General features: G+C 49.0%; 1 protein-coding gene and 2 pseudogenes across 1 annotated transcript; all 3 read right to left on the bottom strand.

Moving 5' to 3' along the window:
* Nucleotides 1-8,002: 8,002 nt before the first annotated feature.
* LOC117193350 lies at nucleotides 8,003-9,735 on the bottom strand (annotated as a pseudogene).
* A 3,780-nt stretch (nucleotides 9,736-13,515) lies between these two features.
* LOC117193351 lies at nucleotides 13,516-15,248 on the bottom strand (annotated as a pseudogene).
* A 3,033-nt stretch (nucleotides 15,249-18,281) lies between these two features.
* On the bottom strand, nucleotides 18,282-23,568 carry LOC117193352 (cathepsin L). Its single transcript, XM_033398071.1, has 4 exons — nucleotides 23,460-23,568; nucleotides 22,448-22,560; nucleotides 19,116-19,330; nucleotides 18,282-19,051 (listed from the first exon to the last, which is right to left on the bottom strand). The coding sequence occupies exons 2-4, from the start codon at nucleotides 22,544-22,546 to the stop codon at nucleotides 18,340-18,342; spliced, it is 1,026 nt and encodes a 341-aa protein (XP_033253962.1). The 5' UTR covers nucleotides 22,547-22,560; nucleotides 23,460-23,568; the 3' UTR covers nucleotides 18,282-18,339.
* Between the last annotated feature and the right edge of the window lie 1,434 nt (nucleotides 23,569-25,002).

Raw genomic sequence — 25,002 nt, forward strand, 5'->3', positions numbered from 1 at the left:
CCTCTGGGCTCGTAGCCTGCTTGCCCGTGGCCTGGGGCGGCGTTCCCTCGGTCTCCGCCTCGTCGGTCCGGGGCTGCATCGGCGGCAGCACCACCCGGAATGGTGGGGGTGGCGGCGCCTCGTCGCTCTCTTGGCCGTGCTCCTCCGTACTGGCGGCTCTTTCCGCCTGTCGCCGCCGCGCCTCCATCCGCTCGTCCCTCCGCCGCCTGATCGCCCGCGCCCTCTCCAGCACTTGGTGCATCCGGCGCTTCTCCTCCGGCGTCGCCTCCTGAAACCTCCGCCTCACCGCCTCGATTTTGTCGCGCAGGGTCAGCGGCCTTCCATCCCTCGTCTCCGGCTCCGCCCTTTGCTGCCGTCTCCATCTGGCCTTCTCCTGAGCGGTTGGCGCGCGCGGGCCGTCGGTGCATATGACCTCGTCGTCGTCCTCCTCCTCCTCATCCGATGACACCGTCGGCGACACCGAGTCGTGCCCCGATGGCGCCAGTGACACCAACGGCGAGGCCAGCAGTTGAAGGAACTGGGAGCCATCGCACCAATCCTCCTCGTCGCTACGCGAGAGCAGAGACGCCCGTCGCTGACGAGAAGTACCGGCGCGATAGCCCCCTTCTCCCATGATCGCCTGTTGCTCCTCCAGGAAGGCCCTCATATCATCCATCTTCTTCCTGCCATCCTCGTGGTTGAGCCCGCGTTTCATCTCCATTTTTTTTTCTTGCTGCTTTTCTTGCGTTCTTTCTGGTGATAATTACCTTCAAGTGTTCGCTGTTCCGTTCTCCACCCGCCTATATACACGCGTTGCATTGCCAATCGTTCCCTCTACCGGTGCCGGGGCTCCGTGGTTCGGTCTCTCCCGCCTGGTTCTAACGGTTGTGGCGTTTGTACTCATGGCCCTCAGCCTCGTCTCTCTGCCGGCCGCGCTCTCTAACGGCATCTTTCCCCTGGTTGTGTGAGTGCCGTCGCGCTCTCCGCTCTCTATCCGATTTCGCCTTATCCCTTTTTTTTTGATACTGTTGTGTTCTCGCCGCGTTTCTCTGTTGGCTCATGGATAAAACTTTTCCATCTTTGATGGACCCACGCCCTTCCCGTTCATGATTATTTTGCTTTTTATTCCCCCATTTTATTTTTGCTTATTCACAACTTTTATTTAGCCCTTTATTCTTGTTTATTTTAATTGCTATTTAATGGATTGATGGATTGCTAATTATTTACTTTTAATTGTTATAAAAAATTGCTATTTATTCTTACATGCCACCGCCGACCTGTCTTCTTCTTCCCGTGCTGCTTGGACCCTCCTTGGCCTGGGTGAGTTCTCCCGACCCGGATGACTTTTACTCCATCCTTTCTCCCTTTCCAGCTCGCCCTCTGCCCTCAATGCGGGCCGCTTGCCGCGATTCCGCTCGTGAACAATGGGTTCCGACCCTCCGCCCGGGCTGGAATCTTGGGCTCACATCCCAGGGCAACTCCTATGCGCCACCGGCCGGACTCTTTTGACAGGTGTCTCCCTCACACCGTGGCTCGGACCCGAGTATCATCCGACTCCTCGCCCGGTAGTCCACGCATGAGCGGCACCCGTCGTTCCGGCCCGACGCTCGTAGTTGCCCCGTGAGTCCGCGTTGAGGCGTGAGCCTGGCCCCTGGGTTTTCCCTGGTCATCCGCAGTCTGAGATTACACTCCCCGACCCTGGATTCGCCTCCCAGCTTTGGGTGACGCGTTTCCTGTTAAGGTTTGCTGAGCTTTTCCTCTTCTCGTTTTCTTTTCCTTTCTTTTTACTAATTTTCGCTTTTTTTTTCAGATTTCTCCAACCACAGTCTTCCTGTTCGCCTTTTTTTTTTTTAATCTAAGTGCACAAGTCCATCACCCTGCGTGCTGACGAGTCTCGTGCGTGTCCTGCGCGGCACCCTTCCCCAGTGTCCTGCGTGGCACTCTACCGTTCCTGGTCCTGCGTGACCCTTTAGGGCGACCTATTACAGCCATTCTCCTTCACCCCTGTGTCTCTCGCTCCTCGGGTTGGGGTTTCAGATCTCGTATGTGTTCCTTTCTCTTCTTCCTGTCGCCCTCCTTTCTTAGGTTGCAGATAACCGGGGATATAAAGTCCTCTATCTGGTATGGCCCATCGTACCTTGGTGCCAGCTTCGCGGCGAATCCCTCAGCTGCATTGGAAAGGTGGTGCTGTTTGGCCCACACGACCTCTCCCACTTTGGGTCTCCACGGTCTTCTTCTCAGGTTGTAATGCCTGGCCTGATCCTGGGCTGCCCTTTCCAAGTTGCGTCGAACCAACTGAAACAGCTCCTTTAATTTCTTCGCATTTTCATCCGGCGTCTCTGTGCCTTGTCCCGTGCCTACCGTCTCCTCGTCATATAGGGTCTTTGGCAGCCGGGGTTCCCTTCCTTGCACCACGAACGCCGGTGAATATCCCGTTGTATCCGACACTCCCGAATTCATGGCCAGCATCAGCTCCGGCCATTTTTCATCCCAACACCTTTGATCACCCTCGGTGAACTGAGCTATCATGGTCTTTACCGTTCTGTTCGTTCGCTCTGTCGGATTCTCTTGCGGCGTGTATGGCGCCGTAAACTGGTGGCGAACTCCTAGCTGCTCCAGGAATCTTGTAAATGCCCTGCTTGCAAACTGCACCCCATTGTCCGTAATGAAGACTTTGGGCGTGCCAAAACGGGCTATTATGCGCTCTCGACAGGCCTTTATTAGTGCCTCTGCTGTGGCCTTCCTCAGCGGCACCAACTCGGTCCACTTGGAGAATCGATCCACCAGCACCAACAACATCGAGTTTTCATGTTTCGACCTCGGCAGAGGACCCACAAAGTCCGCGCATACCGTTGCCCATGGTTCTTCCGCCACCTGTGTCAACATTTCTCCTGCCGCTTGTAGCTGACTTGGCTTAAAGCGAAGACATAGTTCGCACTTCCGCACGTAGGCCCTCACGTCCCTGTACATCCCTGGCCAGTAATATCTTGCCGCCACCCGTGCCGCGGTTCTCCTTCCGCCGGCGTGGCCTGCTTCCGGGCTATCGTGGCTTTCCTTTAAGACCCTTTCTCGGGCATATTTCGGCACACATAACTTCCACGAGGCGACTTCTTCGCTCCCTGCCCGGTGAGGAATGTGCCGGTACAAGTTTCCCCCCTTCTCCACATAGTCGGGGTACTTCGGGGATTCTTTTCTGATCTTTTCTACCATGCCCTCTAACCACTTGCAGGGCGGCTCGCCTACTGGTTGTGTTCCCTCCTCACTTCTTATCCGACGGCCTCGCTCCTCCACCGGTTGTCGGGAGAGTGCGTCGGCTACCACGTTGAGCTGGCCTTTCCTGTACGCGACTTCAAAGTCGAACTGCTGTAGCTCTAATGCCCATCTCGCCACTCTTCCCGACGGACTTTCTATGCTATTTAGCCATTTCAGAGCCATGTGGTCCGTGACCACCTTGAAGCGATATCCTTCCAAGTATGGCCTCAACCGGCGGATGGCCCATACAATGGCCAGACATTCTTTCTCGGTCGCCGAATAGTTCCTTTCGGGTCCATTCAGCGTCCTGCTAGCATATGATATTACCCGTTCGCCCCTTTCCGTCTCCTGCGTGAGAATCGCACCCAGCCCGTAATCACTGGCGTCTGTCTGCAGAATGAACTTCTTCGAGAAGTCGGGGCACGCCAGCACGGGGTCCGCCACTAGTTGTCTTTTCACCTCCTCGAACGCTTCTTGCCGTTCTTGTGTCCAGACCCATTCCGTCTTCTTCTTGAGGAGCCCGGTCAGGGGCTGCACGAGGGTGGCGAAGTCGGGCACGAACCTCCGGTACCATGAGGCCACTCCCAAGTACTGTCTCAGCTCCTTGACATTTGTCGGCGGTTTCAATTCGGCTATGGCTGCGACTTTCTCGGGGTCTGTACATATCCCCTCGCCGGTCACCTTGTGGCCTAGATACCGCAGCTCTTTCCTAAAGAACTCGCACTTGTCTGCGTTCAGCCGCAGGTTCGCCCAGCGCAGCCGTCGAAACACCTCTTTCAGGTTTCTTCGGTGTTCTTCCTCTGTTCGCCCGATGACCACTATGTCATCCTGGTACGCGAACGCGTGCGGCATCATTTCTGGCCCAATCACTTGGTCTAACGCCCGTTGAAAGGTGGCCGACGCGGAGTGTAACCCAAACGGCATCACCTTCCATTGGTATAGCCCCTTTCCGGGCACCGTGAACGCCGTGATCGGCCGGCTGCTCTCGGCCAGGGGGATCTGCCAATATCCATCCTTCAGATCTAGGCTACTTATGAATTTCGCTTCCCGCAGTTGATCGAGGATGTTATCGATCCTGGGCATTGGGTACGCGTCCTTTACTGATCTCCCGTTAACTTGACGAAAGTCCACGCACAATCTCCATTTGCCATTTTTCTTCTTTACCATCAATATAGGCGAACTGTAGGGGCTCTTTGACGGCTCTATGCATCCCATTTCTAATAATTCGTCCACTTTCTGGTTAATCTCGGCCTGCATTTTGGGGTTCTTCGGGTAATATCTTTGCTTAATCGGTTGCGGGTCACTCATGGTGATTGTGTGCACCGCCACATTAGACACCCCCTCGATCTTGGAAAATGCCTCTAACTCTCGGGCTAAGAATTCCTCCACTGGCTCTTCCCTCGCCCCCTCATTCTGCCTCATGCCCGCTGACACCCCTCTGGCGGCCACTCTTAGGGTCGTGTCCGTTTCGTTGTCGGACTCCGGAGCCGTGTCTCCAGCTTCGGCCTTCGCCACGGACAGTCTTTCCTCCTGGTCTCCTCGTTCCCGATCTTGGGCAGGGATCACCACCCTGTGCCCTGCACAGGTCACCACTGCCCCGACCGCGCGGAGAAAATCCCATCCCAACACACCCGGCAATCACACCCGGCAATACGAGTAGCACCATTGGGATCTCCTTGTTCCCAAAGCATACCTTCGTTTCAATCTGGCACGTGACCTCCTGGCTATGGCCATCCGCCAACCTCACCCTTTTCCTTGCCGCCGCCTCCCGGCCTTCACCCTTTAATCGGTCCGCCAGCTCGCGGCTCACGAAACTGCTGGTAGCCCCTGTATCCACCGTGGCTTGCAGCTCCATGCCCGCGACCTCCACTACTGCGGATAACTGTTCCTCCTCGCTGGTCAGCCTGTCGACTAGGCTTGAGGGACCGTTTCTTGCGGGTCGCGGGGCGTTTCCCGTCTTCCTGCAGCATTGCCATGCCGAGATGCCCACTTTTCCGCATCTCCAGCAGTAGGTGGGCACGCCTTCGGCACGCCTGGGCCGGATTCTTGACATATCCGTTCTCGATATTGCCGTTGGTCGGTGTCGGCATAATGACACGCGCTCCCCTCTCCTCCCGTGCCGCTCCGTCCAGCGGGCCGTCCTTGCATCGCCGACATGCCGTCGTCTCGGCTGGCTTGTGGAAGGGATTCGCTGCCCGGGCTTTCACGGTTGGATTCTCCCGTTGGAACTCTAAGCGGTCCCTCTCCAACGCCTCGAACTCGTCTGCCAGTTCCATCATGGTGTCGAGGTCCTTGCACCGGTGCGGCCTCATATACGCTCTCAGATCGGGCATGCTATTCTCACGAATCAGCTCCGTCTGCTCCTCTTGGGGACATTTCAGGGGTCGCATAAGTGTCTGCATCTCTACCATATACTCTTTGAATGGCTCGCCCCATTTCTGTTTCCGCATCCTCACTTCCTGCAGCAACTTCTCAAAGTATCCCCGCGGCAGAAAGTAAGCCTGGAAGCTCGACGAGAACTCTTTCCACGTTCTCCACTGTCGATTGTTCGCCACGAACCACATCAGCGCCCGCCCTTTTAGCAGCTCCGGCATCGCCCTTGGGATCAGATCCGGATCCAGACCGTACGTCTCGGCGGACCACTCGACCTGCTCCAAGAACTCGAGAGGCTTCGTCGTCCCGTCGAACCGGAACGACCACTCTCTCACCTGTTTCGCCACTCTAGCGTAGTCCAGGTGTGCTGGCCGTATTGTGGCTGGTTCGGTTCTCCCTCTTTCGGTCTCTCGGCTTCGATCCCTTCCTTGGTGGCGGGGCCTGCTAGGCGTCCCCGTGTGCGAGCGTTCCGGTATTGGCACTGAGAGACTCGCTATCAATTCTCTCTGTATGTCGACTGGGGACCTCCACAGCGCCGCCGCGGTTGCGCCGGGTGGGGGTGCCAGGTGCTCGTACGCGGCTTGTTTGTCGTCCGCCCGGGGTGTCGGCGAGGACCTGTCCGCCCGACACTCCCATACCTCAATCAGATCGGCCCACTCCGACTCATCTTCGTGTTCCCTCATCCACTCCTTAAATGTTCTTCGCATTTCGTCCACTGTGCCCTCCAGCCGCACGCCGAAGGCGTGGCCGCATTGGACAAGCTCCTCCTTTCTCAACCGGTGGATCCATTGTCCCTTCCCCATTCTCTCGTCTATATTTCTCCTCCCTTTGTCCTACTATTTGTCGTTGTAGGCCCCACGTTGGGCGCCAGTTGTAACGGACCTGCTTCTTGGTTCGCTTGAGTTTGCTGGGCTCGCTCAGCGGTCGGCCGATTCGTCGCAACGTATTTTTATTGTTGCCCCCAACGACAAATGATAAGACCTTCCTTTTCTTTAATCGAATCTCTCTTTATTCGTGCTTATATTAGGACTTAGGGCTAGATGCTACAATTCAGCTTATCTATGGATCTCCACCACGCGTGGGCTCTCGTCGGGTGTGGCAGCGTTGAGGCTATTGATTGGGGCAGTTTGACCTCCGCTATTGCTTTGGCCCGCCACGCAAATCCGCACTCTACGTCTCGCACTCCCCTCTTAGCTTCCGCCGGCAACTGTGGATCACCTCTTAACTTAGACTCACTCTGGGGGCAGGCGGGGCCTGTCTTCCTGTTGCTATTCACTTCACTGCACTTCTTCGAACCGTACCGGGTATTACTCTTACGTTTCGGCGGGGTTACAAAGTGCGCGCGCGATCACTTCTCCACGGAAAAAGAGACCCTCTTCGTTGCCGCAGCCTCCTTTTATAGCCCCTTGACGGGCCCCGGCTCGGCGTTGGTAGTTTTCCATCGCCGTCTCCTGGTTTCCACGGCCTTCGTAACGGGGCCTGGCCGGTGGCGTGATCCCATGCCCATATTTGGTCATGCGTCGGATCGCTGCCGGCCCGATCCCGCCGTCTCCTCTGCCTTTCGCGTTTCTCTTGCTCCGAGAGCGGGACACTTCTCCTCTCGGGGCCCTTGGCCTCTTCGCCGCATCCGGATATCCGTGGGTATCTGGGCTGACCTTCGCCTTATCCAGCCAGCCATCAGCCTTTATCCGACCGTCCCACCGCCTTTATCCGGCTATGCTTTGGTCGAATTCGGCCTGTAGGAACCACGGTTCCTACCACAATGTAAATACAAATCGCGTTTGTAGGACTAACTATAATATACAAAGACAATTACACTCATGAGTACATACAGAATAGTATAGTAGAGTGTGGATACCGTACATATATGGGATATACCCACCATACAGATGTACTGTATGGAGACTACATCAGTCAAGGGGCAAGGTAAAAGGAACATTTTGTTATGACATTATTGTTGCTGTTTTGGCAACATTCACCAAAAACTGACAATGAAATGAACTTTATTTTATTTTCATTTCGATTGTCTTGTTGTTGATTTCGTTTTATGTTCGGCAGTCGAGCTCTTGTACATAGCTAGCGATTCGCGAATCGTAAGCAGTCGGTGAGACTGTTTTAGAGCTGAGCTAATTGTTGCATGGCAGGCCAAGTCAAGTCTCTTGTTATCTGTATATCTGGTTGTACGTCCGTGCGGTGACAGGAGAAAGCCAACTGTGCGGCATATCCTTTCAGGGCATCACGGCTTAGTATAGTGGTTCGTATATCAGCTATATCCATGCATCAGCATATAATTCGTACAATTTTCCATTATTGGGTCATTGGACCCAACAGTTTTCGAGAGCCATTGGCATAAAGGACTAGCGACCAGTTGGCGGAGGGATCGAAAGAGAAACGCGTGTCAGTGTTTATACTCCTCATATAGATATCACTTTATACATACGCCTTGTGTATACAATTCACATTTAAACCTAAAGAACAGAGCTGGGAACTTAAGTTAGACAATTGTGGCGCCCTGCTGATTGGATCGCTGGTTGATCTTGACGTGAGTTTGCCGCTTCTTCTCCTCCCTGAAGGCCTCTGTGTTGGCCTTCTTCTCGATGCGTCGTTCGTTTCGGTAGTCTTTTAGCAGACCTTTCCTCTCCTTCTCCTCGGCGGACTCGTCCTTGGGGCGTATAGACAGAACGCTTAGCGTCGGCAGCACCGACTTGGCGCACAGCGACTTTGGGCCCGTTGGAGCGTTCGAGTCATCACCCAGATTGGCCAAAGCTTTGGCTGTGAGCTGGCCATCAACGCCGCCACGCAAAACATTGGCGGGCAATCCAGTTTTGGGATCGATCTGAATGGCAGCTGGGTTTGAACTGGCACTGGAGCGACGACTGCGCCGTGGCTCATTAATCAGCTTTGGATGATTGTAGATATTTGAGTATGTTGATAGAATAGACTCACAGTCCCATTTCTTTTGCTTGGGATCGTCCACTTCGTATTCGACTAGCTCCTCGGTGGGGTCCTCTTCGCCCTCAACCACGTGCCTGTACTTTTCAATGCGCTCACGATCCCAATCTTTGTTGTAGTCGATTGTTTCTTCTTTTTGAATTCCTGGAAGCATTGCATGACGACCGGGTGCTTTTGTCGCCAATTGCCTTCGATATCTTCCAGGGCCAGGTCACCCAGCTCGGGATCCTCATAGCTGGCATAGAACTTTTCGAAGCGGTCGTCCAACAAGGAGAGCTGCTCATTACGACAAATGACACTGGACGACATGGAATATTCTGTGAAACGAGACTTGACTTCCTCGTCATCGAAACGACGTTCTCGCATCAAAGGAGCCAGGCGATCCATTAGCTCATCCTCATCTTCGTCTTCATTCATATTATCTGAATCAAAGTCCATGTCCTCATCGTCGCCCTCCTCTTCGTCAGTGCAATCGTCCTCGTCATCTTCATCACCGTCGCCCATCGCCTGCATAACAAAATCATCCTCCAGTTCTTCATTTTCGCAATCGCTATCCAGTGCCGCCACTACATCTGGATCCCAGTCCAAGCGCAATTATTGGGGAGCTGCCTTTTTCAGCATTCCCTCGGTCTCTTCAAACTCGCTGGCAAAAACCGAACTGGGCAACACTAGTTTGGGAGCTGTCGACGGCTTATCGTCCTCCTGGCGCTTCTTGGCATGGTTTGGATTCTCCATGTACTCCCAGCCCACATCGTTCTCACGTTTCATCATGTGCTGCAAGTAGTCGTAGTCGTCATCAAAGTGAATGCCGAATTTCTTTTGCTCCTCCTGACGCTTTGCGGGATCTACTGGTGCCTCGTCCTGCGATTTGGTCTGGGACTGTCGCTGCCTCGCAGCAGCCTCCAAGAGCACACGCTGCGGCGCATTTTCGTCTGTGACAAGTGGATCATGCTGACTGCGGTGGACCAAATGGAAGGTAACCGCCTTCTTGCGGTCAATGTATGGTTTCTTTCCCTTTACTTAAAAGACGTAAACACAGTTATTAATTAAGTAGTATGTATTGAGTAGGGGCTCGAGCCAAACTCACCATTTTAGATTGTTTTTATTAAATTTTTTGTCAACAGACACAGAAACACATGTGCCTTGCAGTGTGTTTATCGGATTTATCGTTAAAATATCGACCCACAGAAATATACCAAAATATACCATCCCATTTTTTAAAAATACCAAAAATATACTGACGAATACAAGTTCTATTAAACATATTCCTCGTTTTTGATATTCCGTCGAGTTTTATTAGCTATATAGAATATTTAGCCATGCCCACATAATTTTATCTGATTAATGAATCAATTTTCTAATTGTCTGGTTTATTTTAAACACTTGCTTTTATTACCGATTCATACCCGATTCAAAGAGAGCGAAAAATGCCTAGTGGTGCGCACCAATTGGAAATTGTTTGAAAGTGAATGAGCTACAAGGATTTAAATGCAATCCATTTGAATAAATGATGCACGTAAGTGCATCCCCCCGTTTTGCAATAGAATTAATTCTTCGCACTTCAGGGAAAGTTGGAAAAGTCCTAAGATCGGAATCAAAACTAACATAATACTCAAAACAATCGGAATATGTACTGAATCGCAGTAAGTTGTTGCCAGCCTAACTACTCCTTTAAGAAAGCGGTCGATATGATCCCCTTGCTGGTCGTGAATCCTGTGGCTATCCACTTCTCCTGTAGCTTCCTTCAGCGACTAGCGCTCGTTCCTTAGCTCGGTGAGCACTGCCCCGACCGCGCGGAGAAAATCCCATCCCAACACACCCGGCAATCACACCCGGCAATACGAGTAGCACCATTGGGATCTCCTTGTTCCCAAAGCATACCTTCGTTTCAATCTGGCACGTGACCTCCTGGCTATGGCCATCCGCCAACCTCACCCTTTTCCTTGCCGCCGCCTCCCGGCCTTCACCCTTTAATCGGTCCGCCAGCTCGCGGCTCACGAAACTGCTGGTAGCCCCTGTATCCGCCGTGGCTTGCAGCTCCATGCCCGCGACCTCCACTACTGCGGATAACTGTTCCTCCTCGCTGGTCAGCCTGTCGACTAGGCTTGAGGGACCGTTTCTTGCGGGTCGCGGGGCGTTTCCCGTCTTCCTGCAGCATTGCCATGCCGAGATGCCCACTTTTCCGCATCTCCAGCAGTAGGTGGGCACGCCTTCGGCACGCCTGGGCCGGATTCTTGACATATCCGTTCTCGATATTGCCGTTGGTCGGTGTCGGCATAATGACACGCGCTCCCCTCTCCTCCCGTGCCGCTCCGTCCAGCGGGCCGTCCTTGCATCGCCGACATGCCGTCGTCTCGGCTGGCTTGTGGAAGGGATTCGCTGCCCGGGCTTTCACGGTTGGATTCTCCCGTTGGAACTCTAAGCGGTCCCTCTCCAACGCCTCGAACTCGTCTGCCAGTTCCATCATGGTGTCGAGGTCCTTGCACCGGTGCGGCCTCATATACGCTCTCAGATCGGGCATGCTATTCTCACGAATCAGCTCCGTCTGCTCCTCTTGGGGACATTTCAGGGGTCGCATAAGTGTCTGCATCTCTACCATATACTCTTTGAATGGCTCGCCCCATTTCTGTTTCCGCATCCTCACTTCCTGCAGCAACTTCTCAAAGTATCCCCGCGGCAGAAAGTAAGCCTGGAAGCTCGACGAGAACTCTTTCCACGTTCTCCACTGTCGATTGTTCGCCACGAACCACATCAGCGCCCGCCCTTTTAGCAGCTCCGGCATCGCCCTTGGGATCAGATCCGGATCCAGACCGTACGTCTCGGCGGACCACTCGACCTGCTCCAAGAACTCGAGAGGCTTCGTCGTCCCGTCGAACCGGAACGACCACTCTCTCACCTGTTTCGCCACTCTAGCGTAGTCCAGGTGTGCTGGCCGTATTGTGGCTGGTTCGGTTCTCCCTCTTTCGGTCTCTCGGCTTCGATCCCTTCCTTGGTGGCGGGGCCTGCTAGGCGTCCCCGTGTGCGAGCGTTCCGGTATTGGCACTGAGAGACTCGCTATCAATTCTCTCTGTATGTCGACTGGGGACCTCCACAGCGCCGCCGCGGTTGCGCCGGGTGGGGGTGCCAGGTGCTCGTACGCGGCTTGTTTGTCGTCCGCCCGGGGTGTCGGCGAGGACCTGTCCGCCCGACACTCCCATACCTCAATCAGATCGGCCCACTCCGACTCATCTTCGTGTTCCCTCATCCACTCCTTAAATGTTCTTCGCATTTCGTCCACTGTGCCCTCCAGCCGCACGCCGAAGGCGTGGCCGCATTGGACAAGCTCCTCCTTTCTCAACCGGTGGATCCATTGTCCCTTCCCCATTCTCTCGTCTATATTTCTCCTCCCTTTGTCCTACTATTTGTCGTTGTAGGCCCCACGTTGGGCGCCAGTTGTAACGGACCTGCTTCTTGGTTCGCTTGAGTTTGCTGGGCTCGCTCAGCGGTCGGCCGATTCGTCGCAACGTATTTTTATTGTTGCCCCCAACGACAAATGATAAGACCTTCCTTTTCTTTAATCGAATCTCTCTTTATTCGTGCTTATATTAGGACTTAGGGCTAGATGCTACAATTCAGCTTATCTATGGATCTCCACCACGCGTGGGCTCTCGTCGGGTGTGGCAGCGTTGAGGCTATTGATTGGGGCAGTTTGACCTCCGCTATTGCTTTGGCCCGCCACGCAAATCCGCACTCTACGTCTCGCACTCCCCTCTTAGCTTCCGCCGGCAACTGTGGATCACCTCTTAACTTAGACTCACTCTGGGGGCAGGCGGGGCCTGTCTTCCTGTTGCTATTCACTTCACTGCACTTCTTCGAACCGTACCGGGTATTACTCTTACGTTTCGGCGGGGTTACAAAGTGCGCGCGCGATCACTTCTCCACGGAAAAAGAGACCCTCTTCGTTGCCGCAGCCTCCTTTTATAGCCCCTTGACGGGCCCCGGCTCGGCGTTGGTAGTTTTCCATCGCCGTCTCCTGGTTTCCACGGCCTTCGTAACGGGGCCTGGCCGGTGGCGTGATCCCATGCCCATATTTGGTCATGCGTCGGATCGCTGCCGGCCCGATCCCGCCGTCTCCTCTGCCTTTCGCGTTTCTCTTGCTCCGAGAGCGGGACACTTCTCCTCTCGGGGCCCTTGGCCTCTTCGCCGCATCCGGATATCCGTGGGTATCTGGGCTGACCTTCGCCTTATCCAGCCAGCCATCAGCCTTTATCCGACCGTCCCACCGCCTTTATCCGGCTATGCTTTGGTCGAATTCGGCCTGTAGGAACCACGGTTCCTACCACAATGTAAATACAAATCGCGTTTGTAGGACTAACTATAATATACAAAGACAATTACACTCATGAGTACATACAGAATAGTATAGTAGAGTGTGGATACCGTACATATATGGGATATACCCACCATACAGATGTACTGTATGGAGACTACATCAGTCAAGGGGCAAGGTAAAAGGAACATTTTGTTATGACATTATTGTTGCTGTTTTGGCAACATTCACCAAAAACTGACAATGAAATGAACTTTATTTTATTTTCATTTCGATTGTCTTGTTGTTGATTTCGTTTTATGTTCGGCAGTCGAGCTCTTGTACATAGCTAGCGATTCGCGAATCGTAAGCAGTCGGTGAGACTGTTTTAGAGCTGAGCTAATTGTTGCATGGCAGGCCAAGTCAAGTCTCTTGTTATCTGTATATCTGGTTGTACGTCCGTGCGGTGACAGGAGAAAGCCAACTGTGCGGCATATCCTTTCAGGGCATCACGGCTTAGTATAGTGGTTCGTATATCAGCTATATCCATGCATCAGCATATAATTCGTACAATTTTCCATTATTGGGTCATTGGACCCAACAGTTTTCGAGAGCCATTGGCATAAAGGACTAGCGACCAGTTGGCGGAGGGATCGAAAGAGAAACGCGTGTCAGTGTTTATACTCCTCATATAGATATCACTTTATACATACGCCTTGTGTATACAATTCACATTTAAACCTAAAGAACAGAGCTGGGAACTTAAGTTAGACAATTGTGGCGCCCTGCTGATTGGATCGCTGGTTGATCTTGACGTGAGTTTGCCGCTTCTTCTCCTCCCTGAAGGCCTCTGTGTTGGCCTTCTTCTCGATGCGTCGTTCGTTTCGGTAGTCTTTTAGCAGACCTTTCCTCTCCTTCTCCTCGGCGGACTCGTCCTTGGGGCGTATAGACAGAACGCTTAGCGTCGGCAGCACCGACTTGGCGCACAGCGACTTTGGGCCCGTTGGAGCGTTCGAGTCATCACCCAGATTGGCCAAAGCTTTGGCTGTGAGCTGGCCATCAACGCCGCCACGCAAAACATTGGCGGGCAATCCAGTTTTGGGATCGATCTGAATGGCAGCTGGGTTTGAACTGGCACTGGAGCGACGACTGCGCCGTGGCTCATTAATCAGCTTTGGATGATTGTAGATATTTGAGTATGTTGATAGAATAGACTCACAGTCCCATTTCTTTTGCTTGGGATCGTCCACTTCGTATTCGACTAGCTCCTCGGTGGGGTCCTCTTCGCCCTCAACCACGTGCCTGTACTTTTCAATGCGCTCACGATCCCAATCTTTGTTGTAGTCGATTGTTTCTTCTTTTTGAATTCCTGGAAGCATTGCATGACGACCGGGTGCTTTTGTCGCCAATTGCCTTCGATATCTTCCAGGGCCAGGTCACCCAGCTCGGGATCCTCATAGCTGGCATAGAACTTTTCGAAGCGGTCGTCCAACAAGGAGAGCTGCTCATTACGACAAATGACACTGGACGACATGGAATATTCTGTGAAACGAGACTTGACTTCCTCGTCATCGAAACGACGTTCTCGCATCAAAGGAGCCAGGCGATCCATTAGCTCATCCTCATCTTCGTCTTCATTCATATTATCTGAATCAAAGTCCATGTCCTCATCGTCGCCCTCCTCTTCGTCAGTGCAATCGTCCTCGTCATCTTCATCACCGTCGCCCATCGCCTGCATAACAAAATCATCCTCCAGTTCTTCATTTTCGCAATCGCTATCCAGTGCCGCCACTACATCTGGATCCCAGTCCAAGCGCAATTATTGGGGAGCTGCCTTTTTCAGCATTCCCTCGGTCTCTTCAAACTCGCTGGCAAAAACCGAACTGGGCAACACTAGTTTGGGAGCTGTCGACGGCTTATCGTCCTCCTGGCGCTTCTTGGCATGGTTTGGATTCTCCATGTACTCCCAGCCCACATCGTTCTCACGTTTCATCATGTGCTGCAAGTAGTCGTAGTCGTCATCAAAGTGAATGCCGAATTTCTTTTGCTCCTCCTGACGCTTTGCGGGATCTACTGGTGCCTCGTCCTGCGATTTGGTCTGGGACTGTCGCTGCCTCGCAGCAGCCTCCAAGAGCACACGCTGCGGCGCATTTTCGTCTGTGACAAGTGGATCATGCTGACTGCGGTGGACCAAATGGAAGGTAACCGCCTTCTTGCGGTCAATGTATGGTTTCTTTCCCTTTACTTAAAAGACGTAAACACAGTTATTAATTAAGTAGTATGTATTGAGTAGGGGCTCGAGCCAAACTCACCATTTTAGATTGTTTTTATTAAATTTTTTGTCAACAGACACAGAAACACATGTGCCTTGCAGTGTGTTTATCGGATTTATCGTTAAAATATCGACCCACAGAAATATACCAAAATATACCATCCCATTTTTTAAAAATACCAAAAATATACTGACGAATACAAGTTCTATTAAACATATTCCTCGTTTTTGATATTCCGTCGAGTTTTATTAGCTATATAGAATATTTAGCCATGCCCACATAATTTTATCTGATTAATGAATCAATTTTCTAATTGTCTGGTTTATTTTAAACACTTGCTTTTATTACCGATTCATACCCGATTCAAAGAGAGCGAAAAATGCCTAGTGGTGCGCACCAATTGGAAATTGTTTGAAAGTGAATGAGCTACAAGGATTTAAATGCAATCCATTTGAATAAATGATGCACGTAAGTGCATCCCCCCGTTTTGCAATAGAATTAATTCTTCGCACTTCAGGGAAAGTTGGAAAAGTCCTAAGATCGGAATCAAAACTAACATAATACTCAAAACAATCGGAATATGTACTGAATAGCAGTAAGTTGTTGCCAGCCTAACTACTCCTTTAAGAAAGCGGTCGATATGATCCCCTTGCTGGTCGTGAATCCTGTGGCTATCCACTTCTCCTGTAGCTTCCTTCAGCGACTAGCGCTCGTTCCTTAGCTCGGTGAAGATGTCTTGGTTGAGTTTCCGCCGACCTGCGCCTCGTACTTTGGCGTATTCTTGCCGTGAAACTATTTCTATACACACACTGGAAATTGGCTGTGTGAGGCTAGCACCTCCACGTCCTTCCACTTCACCGATCGATGGACAAAAACCTTCACCAGTTCCGACACTCGTCTCAATATAACTATGTACGTTATTTTTATACCCGATCCTCAAAATGAGTATTGGGGTATATTAGATTTGTAGTAAAAGTGGATGTGTGTAACGTCCAGAAGGAATCGTTTCCGACCCCATAAAGTATATATATTCTTAATAAGCATTAATAGCCGAGTCGATTGAGCCCTGTCTGTCTTTCCGTCTGTCCGTCCGTCCGTCTGTCCGTCCCCTTCAGCGCCTAGTGCTCAAAGACTATAAGAGCTAGAGCAACGATGTTTTGGACCCAGACTTCTGTGATATGTCACTGCTACAAAAATATTTCAAAACTTCGCCCCGCCCACTTCCGCCCCCACAAAGGACGAAAATCTGTGGCATCCACAATTTTAAAGATATGAGAAAACCAAAAACGTAGAATTGTAGAGAATGACCATATCTTTAAGACTGCGGAATCTGAATTGGATCGTATTATTATTATAGCCAGCATCAAGAAAACAATTTCATTTTTTCTCGCCCTGTCTCTCTCTAACACACACGTAGCATTGGCGGCTCTGCTTAGAGTAAAACATTAGCGCCTAGATCTCAGAGACTACAAAAGCTAGAGCAACCAAATTTGGTATCCACACTCCTAATATATCGGACCGAGACGAATTTGTTTCAAAATTTCGCCACACCCCCTTCCGCCCCCACAAAGGACGAAAATCTGTTGCATCCACAATATTGAGGATACGAGAAAACTAAAAACGCAGAATCATAGATAATGATCATATATATCAGATTGCTGAATCTGGATCAGATCAGATCATTTTTATAGCCAAAAAGAACAAATCAATTTGCACTGGCTACGCAGCACCCGACGTCACGCTCAGACTGATTTTCTGTCTCTCTCGCACGCACTCCTTGTCGTGTAGTTTAATATTAGCGGCGTCTGCCGGAGGAGAGCCATACTGACTTAGTATCGGGTATAACTGTAGAGTTGCGGTGTCTGCAGCAACTCACAACGTTCCCCCTCGTTTTGGACTACAGAGGTACCACTAGTCTAAACAGAGCAGGTCATTGACGCTCACATTTCAAAAACAACATACACAGCATGTGCATGACGAGGCACATTGATGCTTGAATCGAGATTTACCGAAAGGGTCTTATGTTGTTGTTGTGGGAAATATTTGCTCTTCTAGTAAGGAATGTGCCGAAAAGAAACTGCATACTTTTTATACCCGATACTCAAAATGAGTATTGGGGTATATTAGATTTGTGGTAAAAGTGGATGTGTGTAACGTCCAGAAGGAATCGTTTCCGACCCCATACTTGATCAGCATCAATAGCCGAGTCGATTGAGCCCTGTCTGTCTGTCCGTCCGTCCGTCCCCTTCAGCGCCTAGTGTTCAAAGACTATAAGAGCTAGAGCAACGAGGTTTTGGATCCAGACTTCTGTGATATGTCACTGCTACAAAAATATTTCAAAACTTCGCCCCGCCCACTTCCGCCCCCACAAAGGACGAAAATCTGTGGCATCCACATTTTTAAAGATACGAAAAAACCAAAAACGCAGAATCGGTGAGGATGACCACATCTTCTACAGTGCAAAATCTGAACCAGATCGTATAATGATTATAGCCAGAATCAAGAAAACAATTTCATTCTTTCTCGCTCTGTATCTCTCTAACACACAGGTTTCATGGTCGGTTTTGTCAATTGCAAAATATGAGTTCAAGGATCTCAGAACCTATAAGAGCCAGAGCAACCAAATTTGGTATCCACACTCCTGTGATATCGGACCTTGACCGTTTCGTGTCCAAATTTCGCCACACCCCCTTCCGCCCCCGCAAAGGATGAAAATCTGGGGCATCCACAAATCTCAGAGACTATTAAGGCTAGAGTAACCAAATTTGGTATCCGCACTTCTGTTAGATCTCACTATAAAACGTATATCTCAGAATTTCGCCCCACCCCCTTCCGCCCCCACAAAAGACGAAAATCTGTTGCATCCACAATATTGCACATTCGAGAAAACTAAAAACGCAGAATCATAGATAATGACCATATCTATCAGATTGCTGAATCTGGATCAGATCGGATCATTTTTGTAGCCAAAAGCAAGAAATCAATTTTCAGTGGCTACGCAGCGCCCGACGTCACGCTCAGACTGATTTTCTGTCTCTCTCGCACGCACTCTTTGTCGTGTGGTTCAATATTAGCGGCGTCTGCCGCAGGAGAGCCATACTGACTTAGTATCGGGTATAACTGTAGAGTTGCGGTGCAACAGCAACTCACAACGTTCCACCTCGTTTTTTTTGTGTGTATCATAAAGGGGATGTGTTTCTGGGGGAGTACATCGGGGCCCGACTAGACCAGAGGATAGCTGGATGCAGAGGCAATGCCGCACTGGTTCTCCTTGTTGCGCAACATCTTGATGAAGCCCTTGTCGCCCCAGGTGGTTCCCCAAGTGTTCTTCACCAGCCAGTAGTCCTCGCCAGACTCATCGGTGCCAAAGCCCACAACCAGAACTCCGTGATCCAAGTTCTGGGCATCGCACGCGGGTTCGTTGTAGACGCCCTCGGAGTAGAACTGGAACGACTCGTGAGAGGCATCGATGGCAACGGCGACGGGTCCAATGGTGGCCACTGCCTCCGCCATCTTCTTCTCATTGCCCTGGGGAATGTCAACGAATCCGCGATCTGTGGCTCCGATCGTGCCCTTGTTGAAGTGGCAAGAGTCATCGATGGCCTCATAGGGATAGGACTTCTCGGTGTCGATGCCGCCGTTGTCCTTGATGTATCGGAAGGCGTTGTCCATGAGACCGCCATTGCAGCCGTTGTTGCCATACTTCGTCGAGCAGTCAACCAGATTCTGCTCGGATAGAGACACCAGCACGCCCGACTTGCGGTAATGCTGTCCCTCCAAGGCACCGGTGCTGGAGAAGGCCCAGCAGTTGCCGCAGTGACCCTGATCCTTGACATCGGTGACAGCGCCCTTGGTGCTCCAGTCCACTTGCTTTGGCAGGGTCACATGTTCCGGCGAGATAAAGGTCACACCCTTGAAGCTCTCATCGGCGTTACTGCAATAATATATATATACATAAGCTCCTTAGTCTTTCTTTCGAGGGGGTACGAAACACTTACCGCAGCTGCTTGTGCAGGGTGTAGTTGAAGCCGTTCATTGTGGAGTAGAACTCGTGGTGCAGCATATCTGCATACTTGTTGACGGCCATCTTGAAACTCACCGCGCCGGTGGCCCATAGCTGGTTATGCTTGGCGATCTTGTGCTTATTCTCATTGAAGATCTTCAGCCGGAAGCGCTCCTCAGTCTCGTCCTGGTAGTTCTTGCGGTGCTCCAGCTGTGGATGGCAACACACATAATTGAATATACATACATATAGCATGTGTAGTAGTAGTCCCGGTATGGCCCTTATCGCCAGGTTTCCCTTCTTATCGAGACAATGTTTTAATAAATCAATATTCAAGTCACGCTATGGTAGTACGATTAGATACGACGTTGCCTACAGCTCTCGAGTAGAATGCATTTGGACTGTTGGGTCTAGTCGAAAATGTGGAAAATGTATAAAATCTGGCATTTACGTAAATTGTATTTACGATCCCCCTCCCATCTCTCAGCTATTAAATAGTTTCCAATCTTAAGATAACCTTATCACGGACCAACTAACCTGGCACGAGCTGTCCAAACTGTCTGTGGATAGCCAACAACAGTAGCAGCGTCCATAAACTCAACATCGCCATAAAATTCTTTACGATTGCCGCACTAAAACATCCACAGAAACTGCCAAATGGTGTTAATGTTCCGGGTAGTAAACAAACACAGAGCAGCCGTTTCTAGGGAAGAACTTTGGCATGAACAAGAATGCGTTTTTGTATCTGTTCAAACTATCGCTGCATTGGTCGCCCCATAGGATTGGTTTCGGCGGTTGTTTGTTCTCTAGCCCGCATGTCTTTTTCACAACGGAAATAGAACGAGAGTTCCACAAATGATAGTGTCAAAGAGCATACTATTGCAATAGAACTCGAACTGTAGATATAGTACATTACAGACGACACAAAACAGCTTTGTTTGCAGTGGAACGAACGCGACAGATCATAAATGTATATTTAGATAGCGGAAAATCCATTTAAAATAAAAAACAAATAATGACTGTTAGTTAGGGGCGCACAAAGCCCAGAGAGTCTTGTGTTCTCAGAACAGACAACAAGTAAATTACAGTGGGAACCAGGCATAATCATAACAGACAGCTTCACCATCACCATGGGACCAGGCAACAATTGTCGCCCCGAAATGCGGCCAGCCGGATGGTCCCATGTCCATGTCAGTGCGTGTTTCGGATGGCTTGACTCGTATAATTGACATAATTGATACGAATTTCAGACAAGCAGCCCCCATCGCTTCCATCTATCCATTCCATCGAGTTCAAGTGGGGAAACCTTTTCACAGCATAAATCGTTAACCGTCCATCGATTTTTTTGTTTTGTTTTTTCGGACACAGACATTCTAATATACGAGTCTCGATTTGTATAGCAAAATTCACACATTTTTATTGTATATTTTGTAGAAAAATTAATGACGAAAAAGATGAGCTTAAGGATTTCATTTCATAAAATGTATGCAAACATTGGCCAATCTAACCGGTTGGAGCACCTATGTATGTATGTATGTATATATCCAACTGCGAAGTTGACAAAACATGCACAGGTACTAATATCATTAACATTGCTGTTTTTGCAAGTCCGCAAAATATTTGCTACTTGTCGATTTTCGGTACGGTGCTTTTTGTCTTTCTTTCGCATGCTCTTGTTTTTCAGTGAGAGGAGAGCCAAAAGCTCTGTTGCTCTGTGCTCCCTAACACAAACGAAAACAAAGTGCCAATTTGATAAGCGGAGGCGTGCGTCACACGTCACTACAGTGTTATCCCCCACATCGCTCCCATTAGATTAGTTATTGTGGTTCGTGGTAAGTGTAAGCTTATCAGAGACAACATGGCAGCTTTGCAACTGTATATATGTATGTAAATTTGCAAGCCACAGACTCTGTAACATAAGACTGTACAGCGATTAAAGTTCCACTGGGACATGACTAAAAACCATAGCTCGCAAATAACTGTTGACACTTTCGGTGTGTCTGATAAAAACCTCTCATTGACGGACACATTGAGAAAATGGACTGAAAAGACCCGATCAAATCTGTTTTTGCTCAACTCGCTCTTCGCTCAAGCAAAGACCGATTTTTCCAGTTCTCTTTTGTTCCTGTTTTTCACTGAGCATCTTGTCGCGAGTGAACGAACAAAGTGTCTTTTGCGTATTTATGCGTGCTTGTACGTGTGATGCTTATGGCAACTATCAATTTTTGTGAATTCTATACGGTTTTACTATTGGAGCTTAAAATGAATCGTGAAAAGCAAAACGAAAATGTTCGTTTGCCAATTTTGCAAATAAATATACATATTACAATACAATAGCCCAAAAGATGCGGAAAACATGAATAAATAAACATATACACGAAAAAAAAACTAAAGACACTTTACTCAGACGAAAACCCGAAACACATAACACAAGCGAAGAGACAAAAAGTGTTCTGCTCAGTGAGAGACCGTGTCTTCGTGGTCTTTTTCGGTTTTGTCAGTGACGAGACAGCAAAGGGAAAAAGTGTTGACCGTCGTTTGCGAGCTATGCTAAAAACTGAAGCAATGTAGTTTTAATTTGAATTGCGCGGCCTTTTATTTCTCAATCATGGGTAGCACTGTTTTAGGAGTGTGACCATACGATGCAGAGAACCAAGCAAAACAGCCGTTTGGTTTAACAACAAACACAAAGTGACACAATAATATATAAATGGCGGGAATATTTAAAATTCAAACTAATACTGAAATGAAATTATAAAATTATAGATAGATTTGTGTAAAGGAAAAACATCCATGGCAATTACATACCCTATCACACTATATCTGTAAAAGTTATTTATAATTATATTAAGAAATTATTGCGAAAAAAGTAATGCATGGCCGGCTTATCAGTGGCCCAGTCTCAGCTCAAGCCGCAGCTTATCGCTCCGGGCTGACCCGCGTCGGCACCGTACTGAGTAAAAGTAGGCGGAAAAACGTTCGTCTGTCAGATGACAACGTTTTGCGGATGGGCTAATCGGCGGACATGTGAGCAAGCATGTGACTGACTGAGTCCAAGACTAGCCTGGACTTATCTGCTGGGCTTTATATAGATAATGCAGCCCAGTGCAGTGCATTCACTCGTGATTCAGCACGCCCCCGAAAGGCAAGCCCAATCGGCGAAAACATCATATGCAGCGAAAGACAATGAAAAAACAGTCCAACTATGCAAAACAAAACATCAAAAAGATATTAATCATCGTCACAAAGCCCCCTGCCTTCTGTCACAAAACACTTGCTTAGCTCGGATTTCCTGGGTGACAAATCTCGATCAGAAACAGTACTTACCTTGAAGGTGTGCCATTCCTCCTGGATGACCTCGGCAAAGGAGACGGCCTGCGCCACTGCCACCAGGGCGAGGAGGGGAAGAATCAATGCTGTCCGCATTTTTTGTATTAAATCTGTAAAATTTCACACAATTAGTAAATAAACTTAGCATCATTCAATCACGTGAAGTTGTCCAGCTGGCTATGGAGCAAGCAGACACATTTCACGAGATTCCGAAAACATTGATTGATGCAGGGGCTTTTACGGGATTTGGCTAATAACATTTTAATTGTATGCTGACTAATACAGGGGGCGGATCGCGAGCCAACGAGGGAGTTTTTGCTTTGTTTTGTTAGTTTAGTTTTCGAATTCGAACAATACCCGCTATCTAATCGGCCATTCCACTTTGTGCCGCTCTTTTCTATCTTCGTGTGTGTATATGCTGTGTGTGTGTGTGTGGTGTTTAATAGTCTGGTCTGCCATATTTGCTGCAATTGTTTTTGCGATCTTGTGGCTCATTTCGAATACGTGAGAGGCATTTGATAAAAATGTTATTATTGGTGCAATCATTTGTGCCAAGTTCGAGGGCTACAAACTGGTTTTGAAACTGATTTCAAGGTGAATCATCTACCCTAACACAGGTGTTGCAAATAATCGAACGGTAGATAAAGCAAACAGAAAACAAATGAAAAATGAAAATAGGTCAACACAAAGGGGAGGGAAAGCAAAGTGCGTCTGTTTGCTGATACGAAGAAATGGCCGCCAGCGCAATAAACACCAAACAAAGAAGAGCTAAACAGCAGCGCATCAGAATATGCGGGATGCGGAAAAGAATAGAAACAACAAAGCAGCTGACGCTGCGATGCTGCTGGAATGCATTATTTGTTCCAATCAGTTATTGACATACACAAACATAAATATACCAAAGGGACGTGAGGGACAAAAAGAGCATGACGCAATTTGTTTTAGCAATTTCCCTAATGCGATGCTGTTAATTTGCTGACTCTGGACGTGATTTATAAATTTCAGTTACCACTCGAACTACGCCGCTAAAACCGCCACAAAGCACTGTTATTATTGTTTTTATAAGCTACAATCACAATGTACTGTAAATGCAATTATTCAAATATTTAAGTCGTTTCTTTACTATTCCAAGTCGCAATAGCTCTGCACCCGAAGACTTTTCGTTGTTTAATAAATGTCACCAGAAATTGTTGCTTTGAAGAATAAATTATAGCGTTTGACCAATGCTGCACGACCCTCAGAAATACCGTCTTACTTTACAAATATACCGCATATATACTGACGAGCTCAAGTTCCATTTTACATATTCCTCGTTTTTGATCTTCCGTCGAATATTACCAGCTATAGAGAACATTTAGCCATGCCCACATAATTTTAACCCATTGATGAATAAATTTTCTACACAATTGGTTAGTTTTTAGTCCTAGTTTTTATTGTATTTTGACTAAAACAAGGCTTAAACAAAATAGTTCAACAAAAAAACAGTCGCAATGTGGCTGGTATTTGAAGACATGATGCGTGTATAGGCACTTTTATACCCTATTTCGGAAATTTTAAATGAAGATAAAACGTAATTTATAAAGACCTTTTCTCAAATTGATATGTGTTAGACATATTCATTTGTATTATTAGTATCTTGTATATATTTATCTCGATCCTGATACCTACGGAGCCTTGGATGACAAAACTTTTCTCAATTCTATAACATCCTTTTCCCTAGGGTATGGGAATTAGTGTTGCCGGTATTTATTATTGTCAACCGGTTATTCACCAATAAATACTCGTTTTTTTTCTTCCGTCGAATGTTCCCAGCTATATAGAACATTTAGCCATGCCCACTTCATTTTATACGATTGATGAATCAATTTTCTACTTGATTTGATTGGCACTGCCGAAGACTTTTCGTGGTTTAATAAATGTCAGCAGAAATTGTTGCTCCGAATATATAAAATATAGCGTTTGACCAGTGCTGCACCTTATCGATAAAATATACTACCAAAGACTATACAATACCAAGATGTCGCATGAGGAACAAATGCTTTTTCAATTTTCGTTTGACGCTTCATGGTACGATCGCGCGGGGCTAGTACTTCAATTCTCTTTTACGCTACCTTCGCCTCCGAAGTGCTACTCGGCTTCGTCAATGCCTCGGTCAGCACGAGCTCGAGCCAACCCAGAAATATGCTTGTAGTTGTGTATATGTGTGTATGTCCTAGGTCGGCACGGCCATAAACCGGTTTCGCCCGCAGCATATACGGCTTTTAGCTTCACACACAAGCGCACTGGAAGCATGTCGGTGTCTGCGTGCCGAAACCGTAGGGCAGCGTGGTCGCTGATGTCTTTGGCGCGGCACCGTGGGTCTCAGCCGAAATAGTCAAAAAATTGCATGAGTGCTTTAGATGAATTTAATGTACGCATTGTGAGGAACCGCGGTTCCCACAGGCCGAATTCGACCAAAGCATAGCCGGATAAAGGCGGTGGGACGGTCGGATAAAGGCTGATGGCTGGCTGGATAAGGCGAAGGTCAGCCCAGATACCCACGGATATCCGGA

Source organism: Drosophila miranda (assembly GCF_003369915.1).
Source record: "Drosophila miranda strain MSH22 chromosome Y unlocalized genomic scaffold, D.miranda_PacBio2.1 Contig_Y2_pilon, whole genome shotgun sequence".
Lineage (NCBI taxonomy): Eukaryota > Metazoa > Arthropoda > Insecta > Diptera > Drosophilidae > Drosophila > Drosophila miranda.